The sequence below is a fragment of the Paramisgurnus dabryanus genome, chromosome 3, assembly GCF_030506205.2.
Source record: "Paramisgurnus dabryanus chromosome 3, PD_genome_1.1, whole genome shotgun sequence".
Lineage (NCBI taxonomy): Eukaryota > Metazoa > Chordata > Actinopteri > Cypriniformes > Cobitidae > Paramisgurnus > Paramisgurnus dabryanus.
This window is the reverse complement of record NC_133339.1, coordinates 31,164,771-31,187,821: the sequence shown is the minus strand read 5'-3', so window position 1 is coordinate 31,187,821 and position 23,051 is coordinate 31,164,771. Positions and strand designations below refer to the sequence as shown.

Sequence of the window (23,051 nt, the reverse complement as noted above, 5' to 3'; positions counted from 1 at the left end):
TCACCAGCCAATGAGTGTGCTATAATGGTGCAGGTCAGAAACACTGAATTTACTTCCTGTCTGTAGAATAAATGCATATATAATTTGATGTTTGCTTTATCCTAAATTCATTTGTGTCGGGTGTGGATACAGTATGTGTGTGTGAACATTATCAGAATTTAGCCTAGAGCTCAGGCTAATTACTCCAGTGAAAATCTCTTTGATGAGCTTTAATCGATTATCACATGACTTTCTACTGCATTGCCATTGTGCTTCTTGTGCAAATTTACATCAAGAGTCCCGCATGTTCAAACAGGAGCTCCATGCTTGATCGTGCATTTCCTGTGTTGATACACAAGCTCGCTGGATTTGGTTACTGGTGAAGTATCAGCTACCATATCTGTGCACATGTTCATGGAGAAAGGCTCTGTGTGCACGTCCATGCCTGATTCCTCTAACTGCATCCCATCCACACCCTGATACAGCCCACTGTCATCCATCATTGTGACAGTCAAACCTCCTCCGTGATCACTGAGAGACCAGCACTGTCCTGCTCTTCAACCACCTAATACTACATTGCATGTCTTTGAAAATGTTGTAAGCTTATGACTGTAAATATTGTGTAGCTGATATTTGGCAAATATGCATTATTGAAATATGTCCTGGCAGAGGATAGATTAGGGTGGATGGGCTTCTCGACATAAAACAGACTTCACTTTAAAATGAACTACAGTAAATGAAGCTCTTAACTTAATGAAGTATTAAAAACTCTTTATGAGTCAACCACTTTCCATGTAGTAGCAAATGCAATGAGTTTTAAGTAAGGGATAATGTATAGGCAGCCGGTTGTTATCGCAAAAATAAGCCCCACAAGTGTGATCAAGACCTAACGAAGCCAAGGGTCTTGTATCACACTGAAGGTGTACATTATCCCGCATATTACACGGCTATTTACCTCATAAGTAAGGTTAGGAACATTAAATATTGAGATGAAATATTTTATTTGCTCATTTTTAATAAATGCAGACCGTCCGCAGGGAAAACAAGTTTCCTTTCGGTATTAAAGGGACACACACATTTTCCAGCTCCCCTAGAGTTAAACATTTGATTTTTACTATTTTGGAATCCATTTAGCTGATCTCCGGGTCTGGCGGTACCACTTTTAGCATAGCTTAGCACAATCCAATCTGATTAGACCATTAGTATCGTCGTAAAAATAACCAGAGTTTCGATATTTTTGCTATTTAAAGGTGCAGTGTGTACATTTTAGAGGCATCTCGTGGTGAGGTTGCGAATTGTCACCAATGGCTTAGTCCACTGCTCACCCCTCAATTTTGAAACAGATAGAGAAGCTACGGTAGCCACCACCGGACAAACATGTCATCGTCGGAGACAACTTAATAAAAAAATTGTCCGTTAAGGGCTGCTGTAGAAAAATGGCGGCACAAAATGGTGACTTCCATGTAAGTGGACCCTCGTGTATGTAGATAAAAAGGTCTCGTTCTAAGCTAATAAACACATAACGGTTCATTATGAAAGGTCTTTATACACCCCTGATATAGTTTTGTATATTATTTTGCATTTCTGTCAAGAGATCCTTCTAAAAATTACACACTGCACCTTTAAAACTTGACTCTTCTGTAGTTACATCGTGTACTAAGACCAACTTTAAGATAAGAATTTCAGATGTCACAAACACACTATTTGGTTTAATAATTTGTAAAAAATAATGTCATATATGTTATTTAAAGACATTGTATAGTATTAAACTGTACCTGCCAGAATGATTTGCAGAATTGGGTTTCCGTGTGTTATTAGTTTTGAGTGGTTGTTATCTGGGAATAACAAACCTGCAAATGTCACGACTGGCCAATCAAAATCAATCATAATAGGTGTTGTTAAAGGTGCAGTGTGTAACTTTTAGAAGTATCTAAAATGTGTTATTTTATGTGTTTATTACCTTAGAATGAGCCGTTTTTATTTACATACACAGCGGGTCCTCTTTCATGGAAGTTGTCATTTTGTGTCACCATAGTTTTACAGTAGCCCTAAATGGACAACCTGAAAGCGGTTTTGTCACTATGGTATTTTGTCTTAGATGACAACATGTTTGTCCTGTGACAGCTACCGTAGCTACTCTATGCATTTCGGTGAACGGTGGACTGAGCAGTTGGTTGCATTTCACAATCTCACTGCTAGATGCCGCTATATTCTACACACTGCACCTTTAACTCTGTGGGCGTTTCTGTAATAATAAATAGGCTCAAACGCAAGCCCTGTCACTAGCTGGAGTATCAGTGCAGTAGCCCATGATTATCAATACTGCTTGTCAATACATGCGACTATACTTGTCAGTGTACATCCTGCTGGCAGAGTTTGGCTAACCCGGATGACATGGATTTAGGATTTACGCTCCGACATTGATGTCAGTGGTGGTGTGAGTGGTGTGTCAAAAAGTGTTTAAAAGGTATGCGTTGACACTTGCCGTCAATCAGCCTGTCTGGACAACCATGTGTTTGATGGAAACCAGGTCCCACAGCATCTCCGCATCCCACAGATACACCATTCCTCCATCGGACCTAACGGGTCCAGCTCTGATGAGCCGGGAGCTAAATATAAGCCACGTGAATGTGCTGGTTACAACAACAGAGAGAGGGCTATCACAATACTGTTAATAACGTCATTAATCCAGCAACATTACAGGCTAAACGCATGAAGCAGATTTCAAATAGATTGATGCAGTAAAGGGAAAACATGAAAGCAGGCTTTATTGGTTGTTCACATCTGTGAAAGAAATGCATCATAGCACCTGCAACATAGCTGTTACCTTTATATTACAATGCTGTCGCTATAGCTCAGAATCATGTTAACACTCTTTTGTTAATATTAATGTAGCCATTTGCCCACAAGCGAACGTGCCTGTCTAACCGGCTTTGGTGGTCTCCAAGATGAGCCAGTGCTGGACGACACACAAGCGGTCATACACGTGTACATGTGCTCACCCGACCAGTCAATATGTTATTTAATCTCTTGCATTTTGCAATGGGGGTCATGCGGTTGAGGATATTACCTGAACCTGAAGCGGTGTGTTTTGGCGGCTAAATATTGAGAGAGATGTCTGATGTGTGAGGTCCGAGATCTCTGTTTCCCCTCCTCTCATGATGAGCAATGACTCAGACCACCTGTGTTTGCTGATGTCCTGCGGCTGTAATTGAATTTACTTTAGCGTCAGAGGCTCACACTCTTTGTAATAGATGGTTTATCATTCTAGGGAAGGTTTTGATCAGCGGGTACTAGTCTTGTAATATACCATGTGCACTGCCACAATAAGGACAATAATAGATTTTGTTGCCACCTGTGAAAGTTCACTGCTATCTGTGTGAGTGGTTTCTAATGCTGTGCTGGTTTGCTAGCGTTTTCTGGGTGTTGGATGAGCAGGTGGTTGCTTACTGGCCCAAGTCCCCTACTAAAAAGACTAAGCTGCATGGCTGGTTTTAAAGGGGTTTTGGACACTTTTTAGACTGGAAGACCAGCTGACCCACCATCTTAAAATAAAAGTAGCTGTTTTAAGATGGTCCTCCCAGCCTGGCAAAGCTGGTGCTAAGACCAGACCACAACCAGCTTCTAAAACCAGCCTACCGAGAGGCTGGGAGACTACCAGCTTAGGCTGGTCTTAGCTGGTATTTTCAGTAGGGTCGTAAGTCTTCCTTAAATCTTATTGATTTTCTTATACTCTCAGAAAATAAGGTACAAAAGCTATAACTGGGATATTATTTGAACTTAAATAGTTTACAGTGGTACCTCAAAGCTACATATTTCTTGTCAGGGATGGTGGTGGATGAACCCAAGTGCAGACAGCTCTCAACTCAAAAGACTTTTATTAATAAACAAAAACTCCCTCGAGGGGGTAAACAAGACAAGAATTAAATAAAAGACACGGCAAAACCAAGACAAGACTCCTGACGGTATCACACAAAATTACCTTTAACTCTGCCTCGTTGAAGCCGGAGTACTTGGCAGATCTCAAAAAGTCCATAGCGAAATCCTTCACATTGGCCCCCTTCTGCCGGAGGCCGAACAGGACATGCGCTTGGCAGCTTCTGTAGTCAGACCAGGATAGGTCCATCTCCGCGGGATCTAGTTATGGCAAGTTCGTACTGTTAGGGTGGGGGAAAACAGGCAAATGGATCCCAGTGCGGATAACAGAAAATGTTTATTTAACAGATAAGGAATGTAAACAGACAATGGCACGTCTGGGCGCAAAGGCCACTCCGAGGCAGACGGCTAGGGCGAGGAGCACACACAGACACTGGGGAGACAAGCCACACACGTTCGGGCTCCGGCCAGACAAACGAACGGTGGGAGAGAGTAGTGGACAACTAGGCAGATAGCACTGCAGTCCTTAAACAGGCAGATGGAGAATTCAGTCTCTATAACAGTCAGCGATCACCGAAACAGTATCTAGAGAATGACTCCTGGGCAGCAGAGAGCACAGAATAAGGGAAACAATAAATGAACAAACTAGACGTATCAAAAGCACACAACAAGACAGGACTAGAAACTAGCAAAGCTAGTAGCTGGTGAGTACATACACAGTACTGAGATTGACAAACTGACATTGACAAACGAACTTGAAAAGACACACTAGACACACAGGGATTAAATACACAGATCAGACGAGAGGATAACAAGCAACAGGTGAGGAAGACGAGAGGAGGCAATCACACTGAACAGGAACACCTGTGAGGGAAGCACACGTGAACCTGTAAAACACATACAAACACAAGACAACCACGGTACCAACAAGACAAAACCATAAATATATTTATATATATATAAACATATATAAATATATAAATATATATAAATATATATATGCATGAACAGAACACTAGACTAAACAAGACATAAAAACAAAGACTGGAAAATGCAAGGGAGCGGGGAAAAAATAACACACAATGACAAGAGAATACAAGGGAGCGGGGAAAAGTCACAAGACATGGGAAAAACGTGGTCTGATATGACAATATCAAAACCACGTTCTCCCACACAAAACATTGTACTGTCAGGACCCTGCCATACACAACTAGATATAATTACCAAACCAGATTATGGCAGAGTCCTCACATTTCTACCTAAATGGTACATATTAGGACCTGTTTAAAGGATACCGTCCCAGGGACCGCTTTTGTACCTTTATTTCTGCCAGTGTAGCCTTCATTTGAGCTTTAGTGATAGTGATGCTTGTCTTGCCAAAAAACACAAATTCGATTATTGTGAAGCTCTAGGGACTCGATGAATTCTCTTGTCGGATGTAAGCAGTATTATCACAGTTTACAGTACAGTAGTTCAGCCTCGAGCCAACAGTTGTCACTAATTTTGTCCTCCCTTAACAGATTGCTGATTCAGGCTGGCATCGACATCAACAGGCAGACTAAAGCAGGCACGGCCCTACATGAAGCAGCGTTGTGTGGGAAGACTGATGTGGTGCGCCTCCTGCTGGATGTAAGAAGACATTTTTCATTTCTTTAATTTACAGTTTATTGATCACCAAGTGGGAAATTTAATGCACAACGGCAGCAACAAATACAGCATGTAGTGCATGTAAATTATGGATTGTTGCATGGGAAAAGATTAGGCAAAGTGGAAAAAGTAAAAATGTTTGGATGGTGGACAGAGTAATAGCCTAAAGGGAAAAGTCTCAAAAAGGTCAATTTTTCTAGACATAATCTTATTCTGAAATTAATTACCTTCTTTTATTTTTACTTTATATTCTCAAAAGAAAGGTACAAAAGCTATCACTGGAGCAGTACTCTTTCAATAAGTACACATTTGTACCTAAAGGATGCATACTAGTACCTCAAAGGCCAGTTGTGCTTAATATTATCCAACCCATGCCAAATTTTTTTATTATGTTGATTTTTTAATTGGTAATTGGGAAGCTTCTGAGTTCTGACTGGAAATGACACAAGAAAGTGGGCAAAGACTGAAAGACAGTTTGTTAGTGATATTATTAAAAAATATATATTTTATTACATTTTTTTAGATTTTGACAAAATGTCCCATGTCCAAAATTATTCATACCCCAGAACTTATCGCTAAATTATCAGGAAGTGCAATCTTCTGCTCCATAAAATTTATGTTAACTTTTAGTATTTTCTCAAGCATTTGAATCAACTTTAAATTCAGAAGAGCTGATACATCTGTGTGCTAGTCAGTTTCTGGTCAGTTGCAAGTTATGGGTAAAATTAAAGAACTTAGTGTGGACCTTTGGTTTCACATGGATGCTCCCAAGAAAGGGAAAGGCTACAAAAGTATTTCCAAATGTTTTCAGAGAGTGGCCACTGTGCAAAGGATTATTAAAAAGTTTCACATTGTAGAAAATCTAAAAAGACATGGTAGGAGCCAAAAGTGATCCCTGCACTGGCAAGACTGATCCGAGGACCACAAGCAGAGCCATCATAAATAATTTAAACAATGCTGGTAACAAAGCAGACACTACAAAGAACACTGCACAAGGCTAGCCTCTATGGACACCAACCAAGGAGGGCTGTGATTCTTTAGGACAGACACAGAAAAGCTTGTCTAGCCTTTGCAAAAAGCTCACCTGGAAAAGGAAAAAGCCTTTATATCATCGATTCTATGGTCTGATGAGACATAATTGAGTAGTTTGGAAATAGGGATGTGATTTTGTTTGGAATGTTTGTTTTTTATGTGCCAGTCAACCTTGTTAAAGTAAATGGAATCATGAAAAAAGAAGACTACATTCTGAACCAAAACATCAGACAGTATGCAGAAAAACTTGACCTGGGCGATCCAAAGCACACAGTAAAAGTGGTCAAGAAATGGGTGGCAGAGAACAATATGCTGTTTTGGAGAGTCCAAACCTGAATTCAATTAATAATTTGTGGAAAGAACTAAAGACCAAAGTGATGGCAAGGAAGCCTTACAACCTCAAGGACCTATTCAAAAGAGAAGTGCCCCAAAATCCCAGTGGAAATGTGCAAAAACCTTGTCACCAACTATGAAAACCATTTGACAGCTGTGACGAAAAGTAAAGGCTACGCCATTAATTATTGAGAAAGGGTATGAATAATTTTGGATGTGACATTTTGTCAAAATGTAAATAGAAGGGGAAAAATAGCTAATATTTTTATTAATATCTCTAACACAATGTCGTACAGTCTTTGCACATGTTCTTGTGTCATTCCAGCCAGAAGATGCCTATTTGTCAAATAAAAATGCACCATAATTAAAAATTTGGCCTAAATAATTTTGAGCACAACTGTACATAACAAACTGTGCAAAAGTCTTAGGCCAACACCACCAGCTTTATTGTTTTAGAAGTTTTAATGTCCATCCATATTTATTTTTCAATCTATTTTATTAAGATACACAGAAAATACAGGAAATATGTACAAAAAATAATAATCAGCGTTTTTGAGCAGAATAAAGGAAAAAATAAATAATAAATAATTTTTTAAATATCAATTTTTAAGAAACTGTTTGCCCACACACAGTCATTATGGTGTAATTAACCTGCAGAAAGCTACACCAGAAAGATGTTACAAGAAAATTATAAAATTAGATCACAAAGGTTTAAGAAAAAGGATAAAAGTTGTGTAAATCAGGAAAGTTATGAAATTATCAGATTGGGTCCTAAAAATGACCAATATTACTTCACGTCTGCATCCAATAGAGTGGCATAAATGCAACAGTGAGAAACACATACAGCCAGACAGCGCTGGACATCGTCTACCAGTTCACAGCCACCCAGGCCAGCCGTGAGATCAAACAGATGCTGCGAGGTGAGACAAAACAACTGAAAAGTGAGTGTAAATTGCTCTTTGGTAGTATGCTTCAGAATGTACAAAAAGGTGTCATGTGTGTATGTTGTGGATGTGTTGTGATCTTTTTATTTTCATCCAGATGCCTCAGCAGCCTTGCAGGTCAGGGCTGTGAAGGACTATTGCAACAATTATGACCTGACAAGCCTTAACATCAAGGCTGGAGATGTTATTACGGTAATAAAGGCCTAAATTAATTTATTAGATTTAAAATTTATATTTCATAGTTTATATTTTTCTTTTTTATTAATTATTACAAACGTTGGATGTAAACATTAGACTTTCCAGATTAATCTTTTATGTAATTCTATCAGTTATTTCTATGCAGTTTTAGATTTAGTCAGCAGGGGGCGCTGTTGCCCATGGTTTCCTGAAGATTAGGGGTTTTTAAACAAAATAAAATAATATAATATAATTTTGTCAGCCGTATCCCTTTGACCTAAATTATTTACCTAAAGTATCCACTAATATTTTAAGTAAATATTTAAATAATTTAATAACACATTTGTGTGTTTAACTTACAAAAAAATTCATCCGTTTTAACATTTTAATCAGTAGTATTTTACATAGGTATTTCCTGTTATTGGACCTTTATATGGTTCTCAGCTTTCTGATAAATTGCAGGGTTTGTTTGACTTCATGGGGAGCAGCAACAAGCGACAAGTTGATGACATCAAAGTACCGCAATAGCAGTTCGAGAAATCATACGGAGAAGTCTGATGTCGAATCGCTCTCGTGATACTTTGACGTCATATACCTGTCGGTTCAGCGCCAAATGAAGTGTTGCGTTGCAAAAAAAAACACACACTCCACAAGTGAACATTAAAACACCATATTTTTCCGAAACTAAATAAATAAATGTGTTGTGTAAATGTCACATGACATGCAGATTAAAAAAATAAAAAATATATATTTTTGTTAGTAAGTGTTTTATTTTGATTTTTTATTTCAAAATTATTTATTTACATTTTATAATTTAATTGTTATTAACTCACAAATTCAGTTTGGGAAACCCTGCTATAGTTTATTTAAATCTAGTTTCTGAACTGGTTTGTTAAAAAAAAAAAAAAAACGTCCAAATAGATAATTAAAATTATCAGAATTTAATTGTATAAAGCACAAAAGCATTGAGCCATTAAAAGTAGTCTGTAATTGTTTTCTCTATTACATAAGAAAATTGCAAAACAAATGCATGGTGGTGTTGCAAGTTAGGTTAAACCTGTAGTATGTTTCTGATTAATACATTCTGTAATACATACATACATTCATACATTTTTCCTGCTGTCCACAACCTCTATCAGACCTGTGGCACTGTTTGGATTTACAACCCTGATATATAGACCTATGCATCTTCTCTTACACAGTTTAATTATGCATATGATGGCTTCAGTACTTAAGGTGATCATATATTGCCATTATAAATCTTAAATAAAGGTGCTGATTTAAGCCAATTATTGCTAGGTGCTGGAGCAACATCCAGATGGAAGGTGGAAGGGCTGCATTCATGATAACCGCACAGGAAATGACAGAGTGGGCTACTTCCCTTGCAGCATAGTGGAGGTGATCAGTAAGAGGCCCGGGACTACGGGTAAGAGAGGACAGTATGCATGTCGATGCTCAATATATCTCGCGCACACTCACAGATACATAAGCAATACTGCTGAACTCACATGACCTTGATTCTGTTTGCAGACAGCTGTTTATGCCGCTCATTTGCATTGCAGGGAGACCCAACAGAGCCATCTGTTTTTGTGTCAACATAAACAGGGGAAATGTCAAGCATATTTAGCTCGTATCTAATTTCTTAATGCTCAGTTTTTTACGGCGGTTAAGGCTGTCAGGAAGTTCAGCCAAAGTTTTAATGATTATCAGCTATGTTGTGGCTGAAATACGCCCTCTACTGGTCAAGAGAATCACTCGTTCTGTACTGTTTAGAGTCAGTGTTGTCATCAGATACTCTGTTAAAGGCGGGGTGCATGTTATCTGAAAGCCAATGTTGATATTTGAAATCACCTAAACAAACACGCCCCTACCCCAATAGAATCTGGACCTTCTTTTGATAGACCCGCCCCACACATATGCAACCCAGGCAACAATGTCATTTAGTAGACACGTACCTTACTGCTGATTGGCTACAAGCGTGTTTTGGTACTCGACCGACTCCCTTTTCCAAAAAAAAAATTTCTAAAAAATTATGCCCCCCGCCTTTAAACAGACAGTACACAGTTTATCCAGTCATGGGGTAATCTGACACAATCCTACAACCAATTAGAATTTGTTGATGTGGACGTCCACAAACAGATACAGAGCAAAACAGGGTATATATTGGTATGTGGGGAACATACTGTTTTTTGTTACTTTACATAACCCAAAGTCATAGAAATATTTTACCTAAATATAAAAATTCTCTCATAAATTACACATCCTCATGTCATCCCAGATGTATGCCTTCCTTTCTTCAGTTGAACACAATTTGTTTTTTAATTAAAATGCTGTCATGGTATTCTACATGGGGGTTAACATGACAAAGCTCCATAAAGCACATAAATCCACCATTAAATGTATCATATATGTCTTCTGAAATGAAATGGTATGTTTGTGAGCTTATTAAGTGATCGATATCTACTCTGCCTATCCACAGAAACATAAAGATAAGCAAAGTAAGTTCAAAATGGCCACACATTGATAACTTTGAATCTCATTGGTTCTCACATCTTTTGACTAGTTGTCATATGCGTGTTGCGTAAATTATGAGAGAATTTTCATTTGGAGTAAATTATTTTTAACAACAAACTTGCCTATAAATTCTTTAAGGTGAAAGGTTTAAAGTTTGTGTCTCACAGGAACACTCGGTGGGTATAAGCAGACTCCTCTGATCACACATGCAAGCTTTCAGTACTCAATCGAGAGTGTTTATGTCTATGGCTCTGTTCGGAAATAAGAGCACTGGTCTAATCTGTGTTCATTGTGTCTCGTGTTTCACTAAGTATCAGTGTCTCTGTCTTCATCTGTACAGCTTTGCTACTGAAGCTCCACTCTATCCATGTTTCCTGCTTTGCTTTTTACAGATACGCCAATTTTTCAACATTTACAGCTTGAGCAGAAACCTAAGATTTTATTTAAAATTTCTATTTGAATAAATTTGGTCTTGTTTTTCAAAGATAAGCAAAAAACTAGATTATATAGAGCAGGGGTTTTCAAACTTTTTGTGTGTGCGGACCATTATTTGTAATCAAGAATTTTCTTGGACCACCTCATAATACTCATATAATAAAATATGTCTACACAAAGTCCTGAATTTATCTGCACCTCTAAATAGGTTTCCTAGCACTAAAACTATAACTGGTCATCACATACAAAAGATTCTTAAAACATATTCTTAAAAAATATATTTTTCTTCAAAAAATATATTATTTTATATTTTATTTTGCCTTTACACGGACCACCTGCAGTACCCTCACGGACCACTAGTGGGAATGGCCGATATAGAGTATATCACTGTTTTTCAAATAATAAATCTTAATTTCTTGAGCAAATGTGTACCTTAGATTTATAAAAGCCCCTCTAACCTAGAAAATGCACTTTTAAATGTGTTTCTATCTGTAAATTAGTTGCCTGTGTGTGTGCAGAAGCATCCTGTAATTATACAAAAATACATCTATTGTTTGTGTAATCTCCTTTAAACTGCAACAGTCACACAAAACAGGCTGTTGGTGATCCCCTATCAATGTGATGTCACATTGATTATGCCCCAACCATAACCGCTCACAGACTCCGCCTTATGAGCGCCTAGTTCAACCTTCTGCCAGAGACACATGTTTTAATGTAGTCCAAAGCACATGTGTAAAGCTCTTCCCCCTAGTTTGCATAAGGGTAGGGTAACAGAAGCTTTCTTTGCATTTAAAGAAACACACACAAAACAGCGCATTTTTCATTACAGCCACAAATGGCCATAATCAACATCGTATAATTTAAGATCTGTGGTGTATTTTGAGCTGAAACTTTCCAGACACATTCTGCGGATACCAGAGACTATATATGGCTAAAAACACCTAGGTTAGGGGCTCTTTAAGCTTGTTTAAATGATGTCTGTACTGGAAAACAATGCCAAATATTGTTCATGTAGCTTACTTGGTAGAGCATTGTGTTAGCAGCACAAAGATTGTGGGTTCGATCCAAGGGAACACACACACACACACTGATACAATAGGCTATACTTAAAATGCAAAGTGCATTTTTGCAGGGATTTATTTTTATATTTTACCCTAAACTAAGACCTGCTGTACACACATGGTCAGATCTCTCTCTCACATTTTCACCCACACACAGACGTGCTGAAAAGAATCACACATACCAAACTACTAATTTGAGGAGCTGGTAAATATCGAAATCTCAAAATCTGTTAATGATTCAGGCATTTAAAGAACAGTCCTAAGAAACGAGAACGACTTTGCATTTCATCAAAACCATCATCAACCAACTCATTCCACACACATTGTTTATATTTCCAATATATATGTATATTTTGAATGTACACATTCCCAATTAAACATTAAGATACGAGAGGCTGTGCCATATTGCGAAAATAGCCACGACTGAAAAGCATTAAATATCATTTTGTAAGTAAATATCATTTCACACTTCAGTTGATTCACACCAGACAGCTCAATAACAAAAACCCAACCAAGCAGCTTTCTAATTCCTTCCTTTTGATTTGTCTTTTATGGTTTTGCTGTTTTGAATTTTGTGATTTGTTGTGATTTTTGTGTTTGATTAATTTGCTTTCCCTCTCTTATGTGTAATTGTTTTTGTTTGTTGTGGTGGTGGGTGCTGTGTTGGTGTATCCAGGTTCATGGAGTTCAGTCACATGTACCCAACAGTATCAAAAGATACAGCTCTGTGGGCCGGTGTGCGGCCCTGTGTCGCCCGCCGTTGCCATGGTGAATGGGGACTCGTATCATGAGATTCATATCCTGCCGCCTCCTCCACCTCCGCCACCACATTCCCATCTGCCACTTTTTACTTCCTTTGGCTATAGCAGGTCCCCAAACACCTCAGGAGAGCCACACAGTGGACAAGGTACAGATCCCCTAATCTGTCTCCACTGTATTATTATTATTATTATTATTATTATTCACAAAGCTTTAAGGAATATCTTGTATAACATTATTTCTCTGCTCTGCATACAATTAATAATTCCAATACTTCCTTAAAGTTTTCTGAAATGTTTACTCTTTATTTAATCAATACGTTCGATTTTATTTTCTTACATTATTTTGGTCTTCGATTATTTATTTTTTAGATGCCAACAATGACCCAGATTTCAATAGTAAGTTCCTAGTACCAGCACAAAAGAGGTCCATAGACCTCTCTTTGTTAAAGCTGCTCTACTTTTTCCCGATCTTATTATCTCGTGGTACATTTTCCCTCTATCTCTGTGATGACCGCACCTGGGATTCACATTTTGACATCTGACTCATAGGGAATGCACAGCCACTCTTTCACCCTCCATACCCGCAGCTCCGCAACCATCAGTCGTTGTGTGATGTCAGTAAACATCTGTCTGTCTCATTTCTCCAGTGTCTCTGGTGTTTTCGTGTGTCCATTGGAATACTAACACACTGATTTTTTCAGCGAATGTGTATGAAGAGATTTTAAAGAGGCATGAAGATGTTTTTATGTGGGTCAGTGTATATTGGAATATGACGATGTCTGCTATAGATATGGATGATCTGTAATCATTTGGCTCCCATGGAATCCACAGAACTCCATGAATTTCCAGAGAAAATCTGATTGGTTGCATAACCTGCGATGCTGGCATTACTACCAGCTTCATTTAACACAGTTGGTCATGATTAAATTCTTTCAAGCTGAATGTCCTATAAAACTTAATATAGAAAAATTGTCAGATTCCATGTGGACCTTGTGAAATGAACATTAAGTGTTGAAAACTTTGTAAGACATTGTCTATTTAATGCAAATTTTAATGTCTGTGTATAAGCACTTGTGGTGGTTTATGTCTTTGGAATCCCAAATGAACTATGCTCCTGTAATGCACTGCAATTCCTCTTCTTTTTATATCTATTTACATATATAATCATATATCACTGTATATATTATATATGTTTTACCTATGTGTGTGCAAATCAAGGCATATATATATGTATATACGCATATATACAGTACATGTTTCTTTTATATATTTCTCATGTACTTTTGTATATAAATGTTCACATGTATTTGTGTTAGATATACAGTATATATATGCGTGCTTGCCCTGTGTGTGCATTTGAAAGAGAGAGAGCGAGACTAAAGGCAGGTATAGTCAGAGACTATAGTATAGATTCCCTTTCTGCCTGACCAGTGCAGTCCGTCCCAGTCAAGTTAGGTCAGGGCACAGTTAATGATGGTTTCTGTGTTAAAGGTTCTCGTGGCTCAGACTCCAGTCCTCATGGCTCACCCACCCCAGCCGGTGGTCCCCAGGGAGGCAGCAGTGAGGAAATCTGGGTGCTGCGCAAGCCTGTAGCAGGTAACAAGCAGGGTCGCCCCTTCAGCCTTCACCTTTCTGTTCTCTCATAATTTCCCCTGCGTTGCCAGGCTTCGGCGGGTACAGACCCTCCTTTGGTCGCAGGCATGTAGGCGCATCGAAAGTCTCTCATCAGCTAGTAACAGTGACATCCATTGAGTTAAGAACACACATGCAGTACACAGATGTGTCTGTACTTGTGTGTACAAACAGAATTTTCAGTGAAGACAGCGTGGGTTCGACTGTTCTGTGTCCATCAATCACTTTGTCTTTGCTTGCCATTGTTATGTAGGTCACCTCTTCTCTGTCACCTGTATTCCTATCAGTGCATTGCAGTGGGGAAGTTCAGGTGTGGTGGGTTCAGGGTGGTGTGGGCAGACCGGGCTGACTGTCTTTGTATTTGCTGGGGGTTGTTGTTTCAGGTGGAGACCGCAGTAGTGTGGGCAGCTCAGGCAGCGTGGCCAGTGCCCGATCCTCTGGGAGTGGACAGAGCGCGGGCAGCAGCAGTATTCTCCATGCACAGGCAGAGGGAGCCAAGGTAAGTGATCTGACATGCAAAGTGTCCGTAGATGAATGTAAAGGGATTTTTAATGCGTACTCACCCAGTGTTGTTTTAGATTTTCTGTTTACTATGTGGGAGTGGATAGTGAAGCTCTTCAAGCTTCAAATACATATTTTTTCATTCTGAAAACATACAAAATGGTTTGGTAAAAACCACCTAAAGGATTATTAGGAACACCTGTTCAATTTCTCATAATGCAATTATCTAATCAACAAATCACATGGCAGCTGCTTCAATGCATTAAGGGTGTGGTCCTGGTCAAGACAATCTCCTGAACTCCAAACTGAATGTCAGAATGGGAAAGAAAGGTGATTTAAGCAATTTTAAGCGTGGCATGCAGGTTGTTTACAAAGAATGGTGTGAAAAGGGAAAAACATCCAGTATGCGGCAGTCCTGTGGGCGAAAATGCCTTGTTGATGCTAGAGGTCAGAGGAGAATGAGCCGACTGATTCAAGCTGATAGAAGAGCAACTTTGACTGAAATAACTACTCGTTAAAACCAAAGTATGCAGCAAAGCATTTGTGAAGCCACAACACGCACAACCATGAGGCGGATGGGCTACAACAGCAGAAGACCCCACCGGGTACCACTCATCTCCACTACAAATAGGAAAAAGTGGCTAAAATTGGACAGTTGAAGACTGGAAAATTGTTCCCTGGTCTGACGAGTCTCAATTTCTGTTGGGACATTCAGATGGTAGAGTCAGAATTTGGCGTAAACAGAATGAGAACATGGATCCATCATGCCTTGTTACCACTGTGCAGGCTGGTGGTGGTGGTGTAATGGTGTGGGGGTTGTTTTCTTGGAACAATTTAGGCCCCTTAGTGCCAATTGGGCATTGTTTAAATGCCACGGCCTACCTGAGCATTGTTTCTGACCATGTCCATCCATTTATGACCACCATGTACCCATCCTCTGATGGCTACTTCCAGCAGGATAATGCACCATGTCACAAAGCTCAAATCATTTCAAATTGGTTTCTTGTACATGACAATGAGTTCACTGTACTCAAATGGCCCCCACAGTCAGCAGATCTCAACCCAACAGAGTATCTTTGGGATGTGGTGGAACAGGAGCTTCGTGCCTTGGATGTGCATCCCACAAATCTCCATCAACTGCAAGATGCTATCCTATCAATATGGGCCAATATTTCTAAAGAATGCTTTAAGCACCTTGTTGAATCAATGCCACATAGAATTAAGGCAGTTCTGAAGGCCAAAGGGGGACAAACACAGTATTAGTATGGTGTTCCTAATAATCCTTTAGGTGAGTGTATTATGACTTTTTAAATGATAAACTTGATGTGTGCCCGACCACCTCGGTCCCCATCCACTCCCATAGAAACTTGTTGCTCCTTCTTGTAAAGCTTCATACTTCAAAGCCAAACGTGAATACTTGACTGGCCTGCATTTATGTGTTGATTGTTATTGTCTGATCTGACGAGCTATGTTTATCCTGTAGCTTCTGGCCACAGTTTTGTCGCAGTCTGCCAAAGCAAAAGAACACCTGCTGGAGCAGACCAAGTCTCTGGATCACCTTCCAGCTTCTACCACCAAGGGTTAGTGGGAATTTTATTAAACCTGTCTAAAGGGAAAATTGCAAACCTTTTTGCCGTATTGTCTTCAATTTCAAAATAATTCCTTCACAAATTTTAGACTTGGCTACATTTTCTATGCCAGATGGCTGCACTAATAGCTGTAGGTGGGGGCATCGCAGAGATCTGATTGGCTAAGAGGGCCTGTTGTCTGGAAGGATTGGATGCAAGTGGCAATCCTCCAATGTGTATAAATGATCTCATGGTTCCTCTAGGACCTTCGTCACGTAGTCAGAGTTTGTCAAGCTGTCCCCTTCACGAGCAGCCGTATGGAGAGGCGGTGTCCCAGAGGAAAGGGGAGGCGCAGTCCGAGGGCAAGGTAGGGAGCCTTCAAACTCAGATCGCATCACACCGAATCAACAAGCACACGCTCTCTCACTCACGCATTACCACACGCATATATGCACTGCCATTTGCACGTCCAGGATGTTTCCCCAGCACTTTCTCTCACAGCTGGCCTCGTCGGTCTTACGAGCGCTGGGTTGTAGACAGGACACGGTGAGTGGGTTTCTCCACAGGTTGTCTTGCACGCTGTCCTCGCCACCAGGCTGCTGTGTTAAATATTGATTTATGTTGATCATTTCAAATCATTCATACATTATTTTTCGCTGCATTTTGAAAGTCCATTTTGCTTTATTTGCAGTAATTTTCACATTTAGTTTCTTTTCAGAGAGTACCCAAGAATGTAGATGTGTAGTTTGAGTTTTAAGCGTATTTTTGAGGTGAAGCACTAAAGGATTTGAGGTCATTAGTGGTTTATGTGTTGGCATTTTGACTGGCAGAACTAGAGGAATGATTAAACAGCAACAAACAATATTTTATTGAAAATTAATAATTAAATCACTAAAATTGGACACTTAAGGTATTAATTGTATATTCTTTATCGTCCTAAAATGTGAATTTGTAAATGGCTATTTGTTAAACAGAATCTGATCTATTTACATAGGAACTCAATAAGCATGTCAATAATCTATGTTTAGTCACATAACAGAAATGTGACTGCCATATTTTCCCAGCAGGGCTTTGTAGCTGCTGAGTGGAGCTGTTTCATGCTGGACTTTGGTTTTAAGGACCATCTGTTCAAAAAAGCCCTGTTTTCTTTGCTGCCCACCTGCCTTTTCTCTCCTACACAGAATTACAATACATAATCCCACCTGCAGGAAAAAAGTCTTTGTAGTAATATAGAAATCAAGCGTTTGTTATTTGTGTTAGCTTACAGTCATATGATAATAAAGAAGCCATGATTTACCTAAAACAATATGCAAGAAATTGCAGCCACAAAATTTTTTCCAAAGGTACATAATCATTCCTAATGGGTCCGAAGTGGAAGTCCATATTTGCTACAGATTTGTATCTGCAGCATCCATACAAATAATAATGATTACCTTTTTGAAATTATGACTAGGCTAGTGGAGATGTGGCAGGTTTGAAGTCGCTCAACAAACTATCTTAGTTTGCTGGCCTGGCCTCAATATCCCTCAGCCACGAGACCCAAACAGTGATAGACTGCCACCTATCTTTTCTTCTAGAGCTCAGAAGCTGTTATCCAATGGCTGAGTGAATTTCAGCTGCAGGTCTACGCTTCAAACTTCATCAGCGCTGGCTATGACATTCCTACCATTAGCCGAATGACCCCAGAGGTAAGAGTTGTCCCCCGTTCAACCCCCTAAAGCCACCGCAAATTATTCACGGCACACACGTCTTCCCTAAGCTAAACTAACCCACAGACCCACGCAAACCACAGAAAAGAACTGGTTTGGAGATGCGCAAACCAGTCAACAAACTCTACTTGAGCTTTGTAGTGGCTTGCAATGAGAAGTAATGTCACTTAAGGCATTATGGGAGTTTGTTTTTTGCTAATGGCTGCCATGGTTGTCACACGTTAGGACCATGGGGTGTTATGCGTGGGATGCTATTAATGTGTTTGTTTGTGGTAATTTATGTTTTGAGAGGGAAAGGAAAATAAGGGGTAACATAAAATGTTCATAGTAACAGAAATATGGTAAATGTGATTGATGTACATGTTATAGTGAGCTATAGTTATGCGCACGTGAATCAAAAACATTAAAAGCTAAATGACCAATAATACTATATAACTAATTTTACCAATAAAATAACAGATAACAATAAATCTGTTACTAATGGTTTATAGATTTTCTCAGAATTAGAATTCCTTGAATCAGCCTGAATGTTCCTTGTAACTGGTTCCTAAAATGGTTTCTGGAATTTTTTTTCCAATCTTTAAGCAGAGCAATTCCTGTAATTCCTCTTAATTATACTAAAGACTTCATGAGTTGTACATATTGTCATTGAAGCAGGGCATTTTGATGGAATCACTGAGGATTTTGAGCAATATTAGATAGTTATGTATAAGGGTACTCTGAAAAGGCTTCTTTTCTCATTTGCTGCTATTATTGGTATTTATTATTTTGCTTTTGCCATTTTTTGTTTGTTTTTACATTTTGCATCAGCTTATATCATCTTGAAACTTATTTGCAGTGCTTTGATGTGTTTTATTGTTTTGCATTGTTGTGTTAATATCCAAAGTAAAATATTTTACTGCCTATATAATGTTCTTATGGAAAATACATAATACATGCCACTTGGTAGTATAAAGTGTGTAATTGACTATTGATCTGATGGTTAGTGGGGGTATTGTATGTATTTTTAGGACTTAACGGCCATTGGGGTGACTAAACCTGGGCATCGAAAGAAGATAACGTCTGAGATAAACAAACTTGCTGTCAATGAGTGGTTGCCTGACAAAAAACCGGTGGGTAGGCAAGCGCACAAACACTTACATTTATTCATGAGGTGTATTTACAGTATATGTGTATTTATGAGGTGTATAAATATTTGTATTTATTTAATAGTTGTATTTAATCTACAGGCCAATCTTGGAGAGTGGTTAGCCATGATTGGACTGAGCCAATACCACCAAGTACTGGTCCAAAATGGATATGAGAACATTGACTTTATCACTGAAATCACATGGGAGGACTTGCAGGAAATTGGCATTACCAAACTTGGTAAGATAAGGCAGTGGACTGGTATGCCTAGTGTTAAAGCACTTTAACTCTTTTCCAGGCAGCATTTTCAAAAAAGTTGCCAGCCAGCGCCAGCATTTTTTGTTTAATTTTCACAAAAGTTGAATGCCTTCCAGAAAATGTTCTTCTTTAAATATATAAACATATGAAATATATAAACAAATTTAAGAACAGACTCTCTGCTTTCAAAAGAAAGTTTAATCCTACCTTGATTAGTTATCTTCTTATCACCTCTCAAATATGGGTAGATTTCTTCAAAAACACCACATTTTGAGCAAAAAGCTGAGATGATAAATTTTTTGTGAAGGACTTTTGATAGAGATCAGATTCAGAGCGATCTTCAAAACATACACTGAGTTCTTACTCTTTCACATGAGGCATTACTTCCGGGTTAATAAATTGCGGAATAATAGCAGTATTGCAGATTGCTGAAATACTCGTCATTGGCAGGGAAGCGTTTTCTCTTAATTGACGGATTAACTTGTCAATGGCGGGGAAAGAGTTAAAGACATTGCATTTACAGTATAAAGATTTTAAACTACAAACAAATAAAAAATGATAACTTTTTCTTTGTCCCAAACCTTGCTTAGGACACCAAAAGAAGCTTATGCTGGCAGTGAAAAAACTAGCAGAGATCCAAAAGGCCTCGAACGGTCGTAACACATTGCGCAAAAAACCACCAGCAGCTCAGGAGGTGATGACCATTGAGAGCCCACCTCATGATAGTGGAGAGTGCATGTCTCCTAAAATGAGCACTTTCCAGGACAGTGAATTGAGTGGAGAGTTACAAGCTGCTCTTACTCGCCCTGCTGATTTGCAGGATGGCCCAGATGTGAGACCCAACACCATCCTTAGTGCACAGCAGCGAGCCCGCAGCCTGCATGAGAGCAGCGTGAATAAAAGCAGAGACTCTGAGGAAGTTAGCGGGCCACCAAAAAAAGAGGCACGTACTATGCATCAGAGCAGCCAAGGGGGTCAGAGAAGTGTCTCATTAGCACAGCCAAAACCCCGGCAGTCTTATCCACAAGGTGCAGGACCACCCTATACTCCACCACAAACCCCAACTAAAACGAAACCTCCCAACTCACAGACGGCTGGCACCTCACAGGGTAAACAAAAACCTGGTCCTCAGATGCTCCAGCAGACAGAAAAGACAGTGTCATCTCGTTCACACCCACAAACCCCCAATCAGAGGTCCCATCCCCAACAAACTGCTCAGCCTGTAGAAACCGTAGAGGCTACACCCCCAGGACCTGTCTCAGTGCCACTCCTGTGCCTTCCACCAGAAGGCGGTGAAATATCCGATGAGCATGGCCTGCCTAAAAAGCGTGCACACAGCCTGAATCGCTATGCTGTGTCTGATGGTGAACAGGAACGTGATGAGTTAAACGTAACAAATTCAGGAGGAAAGTTTGCCACAGTGCAGCACCGGGTGGGACGCAGCAACTCGATGAAAGGGCAGGCAGACAAGAATGTCAATCGAAGCCAGTCCTTTGCACTCAGACAGAAGAAAAAAGGTCCACCTCCACCTCCCCCTAAACGCTCTAGTTCAGCCATCTCAAGCTCCAGCAGTAATCTAACAGAAGTGCCCAAGGAGACAAGCAGCGGCCCTTTACTGGAGGTCCCCTATCAACCACAAAGGCGTGCCAGTGACCTTGGTGGCACTGTGGACACAGGCAGTGCAGGTAGTGTGAAGAGCATAGCAGCCATGTTGGAAATGTCCTCCATTGGTGGGGGTGCCAAGGGCTTGGCTTTGCAGAAATCACCTGGTCACTATCTGCAGGTAAGATATATCTTGCTTTGACTTTCTCAGCTTGTTAACTTTGGCCAATCTCTTGTATGTTAGCTAAACTTAATTAGTTACTATGGTTCTCCACAGGTGGGTGCTGCAGGAGGAAAGCAGCGTGATGCTATTGGGCTGGATGGGGAAGTAGTGAACCGTCGCAGAACCATTAGTGGGCCTGTCACTGACTTGGTAGCAGCTGCTAAGCGAGCACCACAGCCTGGGCCAGAGCCAGTCCAGGACAGACAGCTTAATGAAACCCAGCCAAGCTCCAGTGGGAGCTCAGCAGAGAACCTTCCATTTGCTGAGGATGGTAACCTCACCATCAAACAAAGACCCAGGCAGGGCAAGGATGAGGCTGAGGAGGGTGCAGACATACAGTACACTTCACCCCAGGAACAGGTTGCCCTTGTGGAATCTACAGCCTCACTGAAAAGGGAAGTCCAGAGCACCAAGCAGCAACCCAATGGCACCAAGTTTCACCTTATAGAGTCAAACACTGTTAAGCGCCGACCCAAGAGCAAAGACAAAGAAGGAGAGGAACTTCAGGATGGGCAGATGCCCGTACCGTATGAGAATGGGACTGGCACCATTAAAAGGCGGCCTGTGTCAGAGGTGACAGTTTCAGAGCAGCCCAGGCCACAGGAACATCCTGAGAACTCGCCCCGTCGTGATAGTGCGGACCTGGATGGCAATGTCACTGAGGCTACCCCTCGTAAGACTGTCAAACCTCCAGTATCTCCCAAGCCTGTTCTGGCCCAGCACATGAAGAAGCAGGGACCACCGGCTGCCATCACCAAGAAAGTCCCACTTCCCGGACCAACTGGGGCACCTGGCAGCCCAGGTACTACACAGTGTGGTCCATTCACTTGCCCTGTCTTTACACAATTATGTGAGTATCCAAAAGAAACTTGTAGCATTTTGACCATGTCGGATCAAAGTCCGCTCAGTCAGTCTCTCTTCCCATCTCTCTCCCTGTCTCTTTTCTCTCAATGTACAGTTGAAGGAAAGAAAGTTCCTCCTCCGGTTTCACCGAAACCTACACCACCTCCTACAGCTCCCAAACCATCCAAAAATGTCCTGCAGTCTTTAAATACAACACCTAACCCCACTCCCACACCCTCTCCAGCCAAGCCGACAGTCACCAGAATGCCCAGCACAGCTTCTTCCCAACTCAACAATTCTGTCAAGCCTACAACCCCACCAGCCCAGAGCCCTCACACACCCCAGCCTGCACATACCCCGCAGACACCTCAGACACCCCCAACCCCACAGACGCCCCAAACTCCCCAGACACCAGGTCCTACAACCCCAATCCCCACACCTCCGCCTGTAAAGCCCCCTCGCTCTTCAATTAGTGGGGTGTCCATGGACAGTGCCGCTGGATCAGGATTTGTGGCAGGGGTATTGACAGTGGATGCAGTGCACCAGAAGATAGAGGAGACCAATGCCTCTCTGGCTGCAGCTCTGCAGGCAGTGGAGGAGAAGATCAAGGAGGATGGGCAGAAAGAGTGAGTGTCACGAGCTTAAGTTAAATCAATTAGCAAACTAAATATTGCTGATGGTTTTTGAGGCTTTCGTAGCTTACCAAACTTCCAAACCAAATGGTCTAGAATGGGGTCCCCAACCCCGTTCCTGGAGATCTACCCTCCTGCATACTTTAATTCCAACCCTGCTTCAGCACACCTGTGTCTAATTTTAGGTAGCCATGAA

The 23,051-nt window shown here is 40.5% G+C and overlaps 1 protein-coding gene across 11 annotated transcripts in view; it reads left to right on the top strand.

Annotated features, from left to right (window-relative positions):
• Positions 1-23,051, top strand: part of caskin1 (CASK interacting protein 1) — an 84,416-nt gene that overhangs the window by 57,922 nt on the left and 3,443 nt on the right. The window contains exons 7-22 of one of the 11 annotated variants that reach the window (XM_065274786.2): positions 5,376-5,484; positions 7,679-7,808; positions 7,909-8,003; positions 9,288-9,414; positions 12,675-12,905; positions 13,129-13,155; positions 14,251-14,355; positions 14,775-14,890; positions 16,376-16,472; positions 16,724-16,827; positions 18,038-18,148; positions 19,180-19,281; positions 19,399-19,537; positions 20,146-21,338; positions 21,435-22,182; positions 22,339-22,849. In XM_065274786.2, the coding sequence (XP_065130858.1) occupies positions 5,376-5,484; positions 7,679-7,808; positions 7,909-8,003; positions 9,288-9,414; positions 12,675-12,905; positions 13,129-13,155; positions 14,251-14,355; positions 14,775-14,890; positions 16,376-16,472; positions 16,724-16,827; positions 18,038-18,148; positions 19,180-19,281; positions 19,399-19,537; positions 20,146-21,338; positions 21,435-22,182; positions 22,339-22,849 (3,945 nt within the window). Of the gene's footprint in view, positions 1-5,375; positions 5,485-7,678; positions 7,809-7,908; positions 8,004-9,287; positions 9,415-12,674; positions 12,906-13,128; positions 13,156-14,250; positions 14,356-14,774; positions 14,891-16,375; positions 16,473-16,723; positions 16,828-18,037; positions 18,149-19,179; positions 19,282-19,398; positions 19,538-20,145; positions 21,339-21,434; positions 22,850-23,051 lie in introns of all 11 variants that reach the window. The other 10 variants (XM_065274571.2, XM_065274978.2, XM_065274421.2 and 7 more) reach the window with 10 other exon arrangements.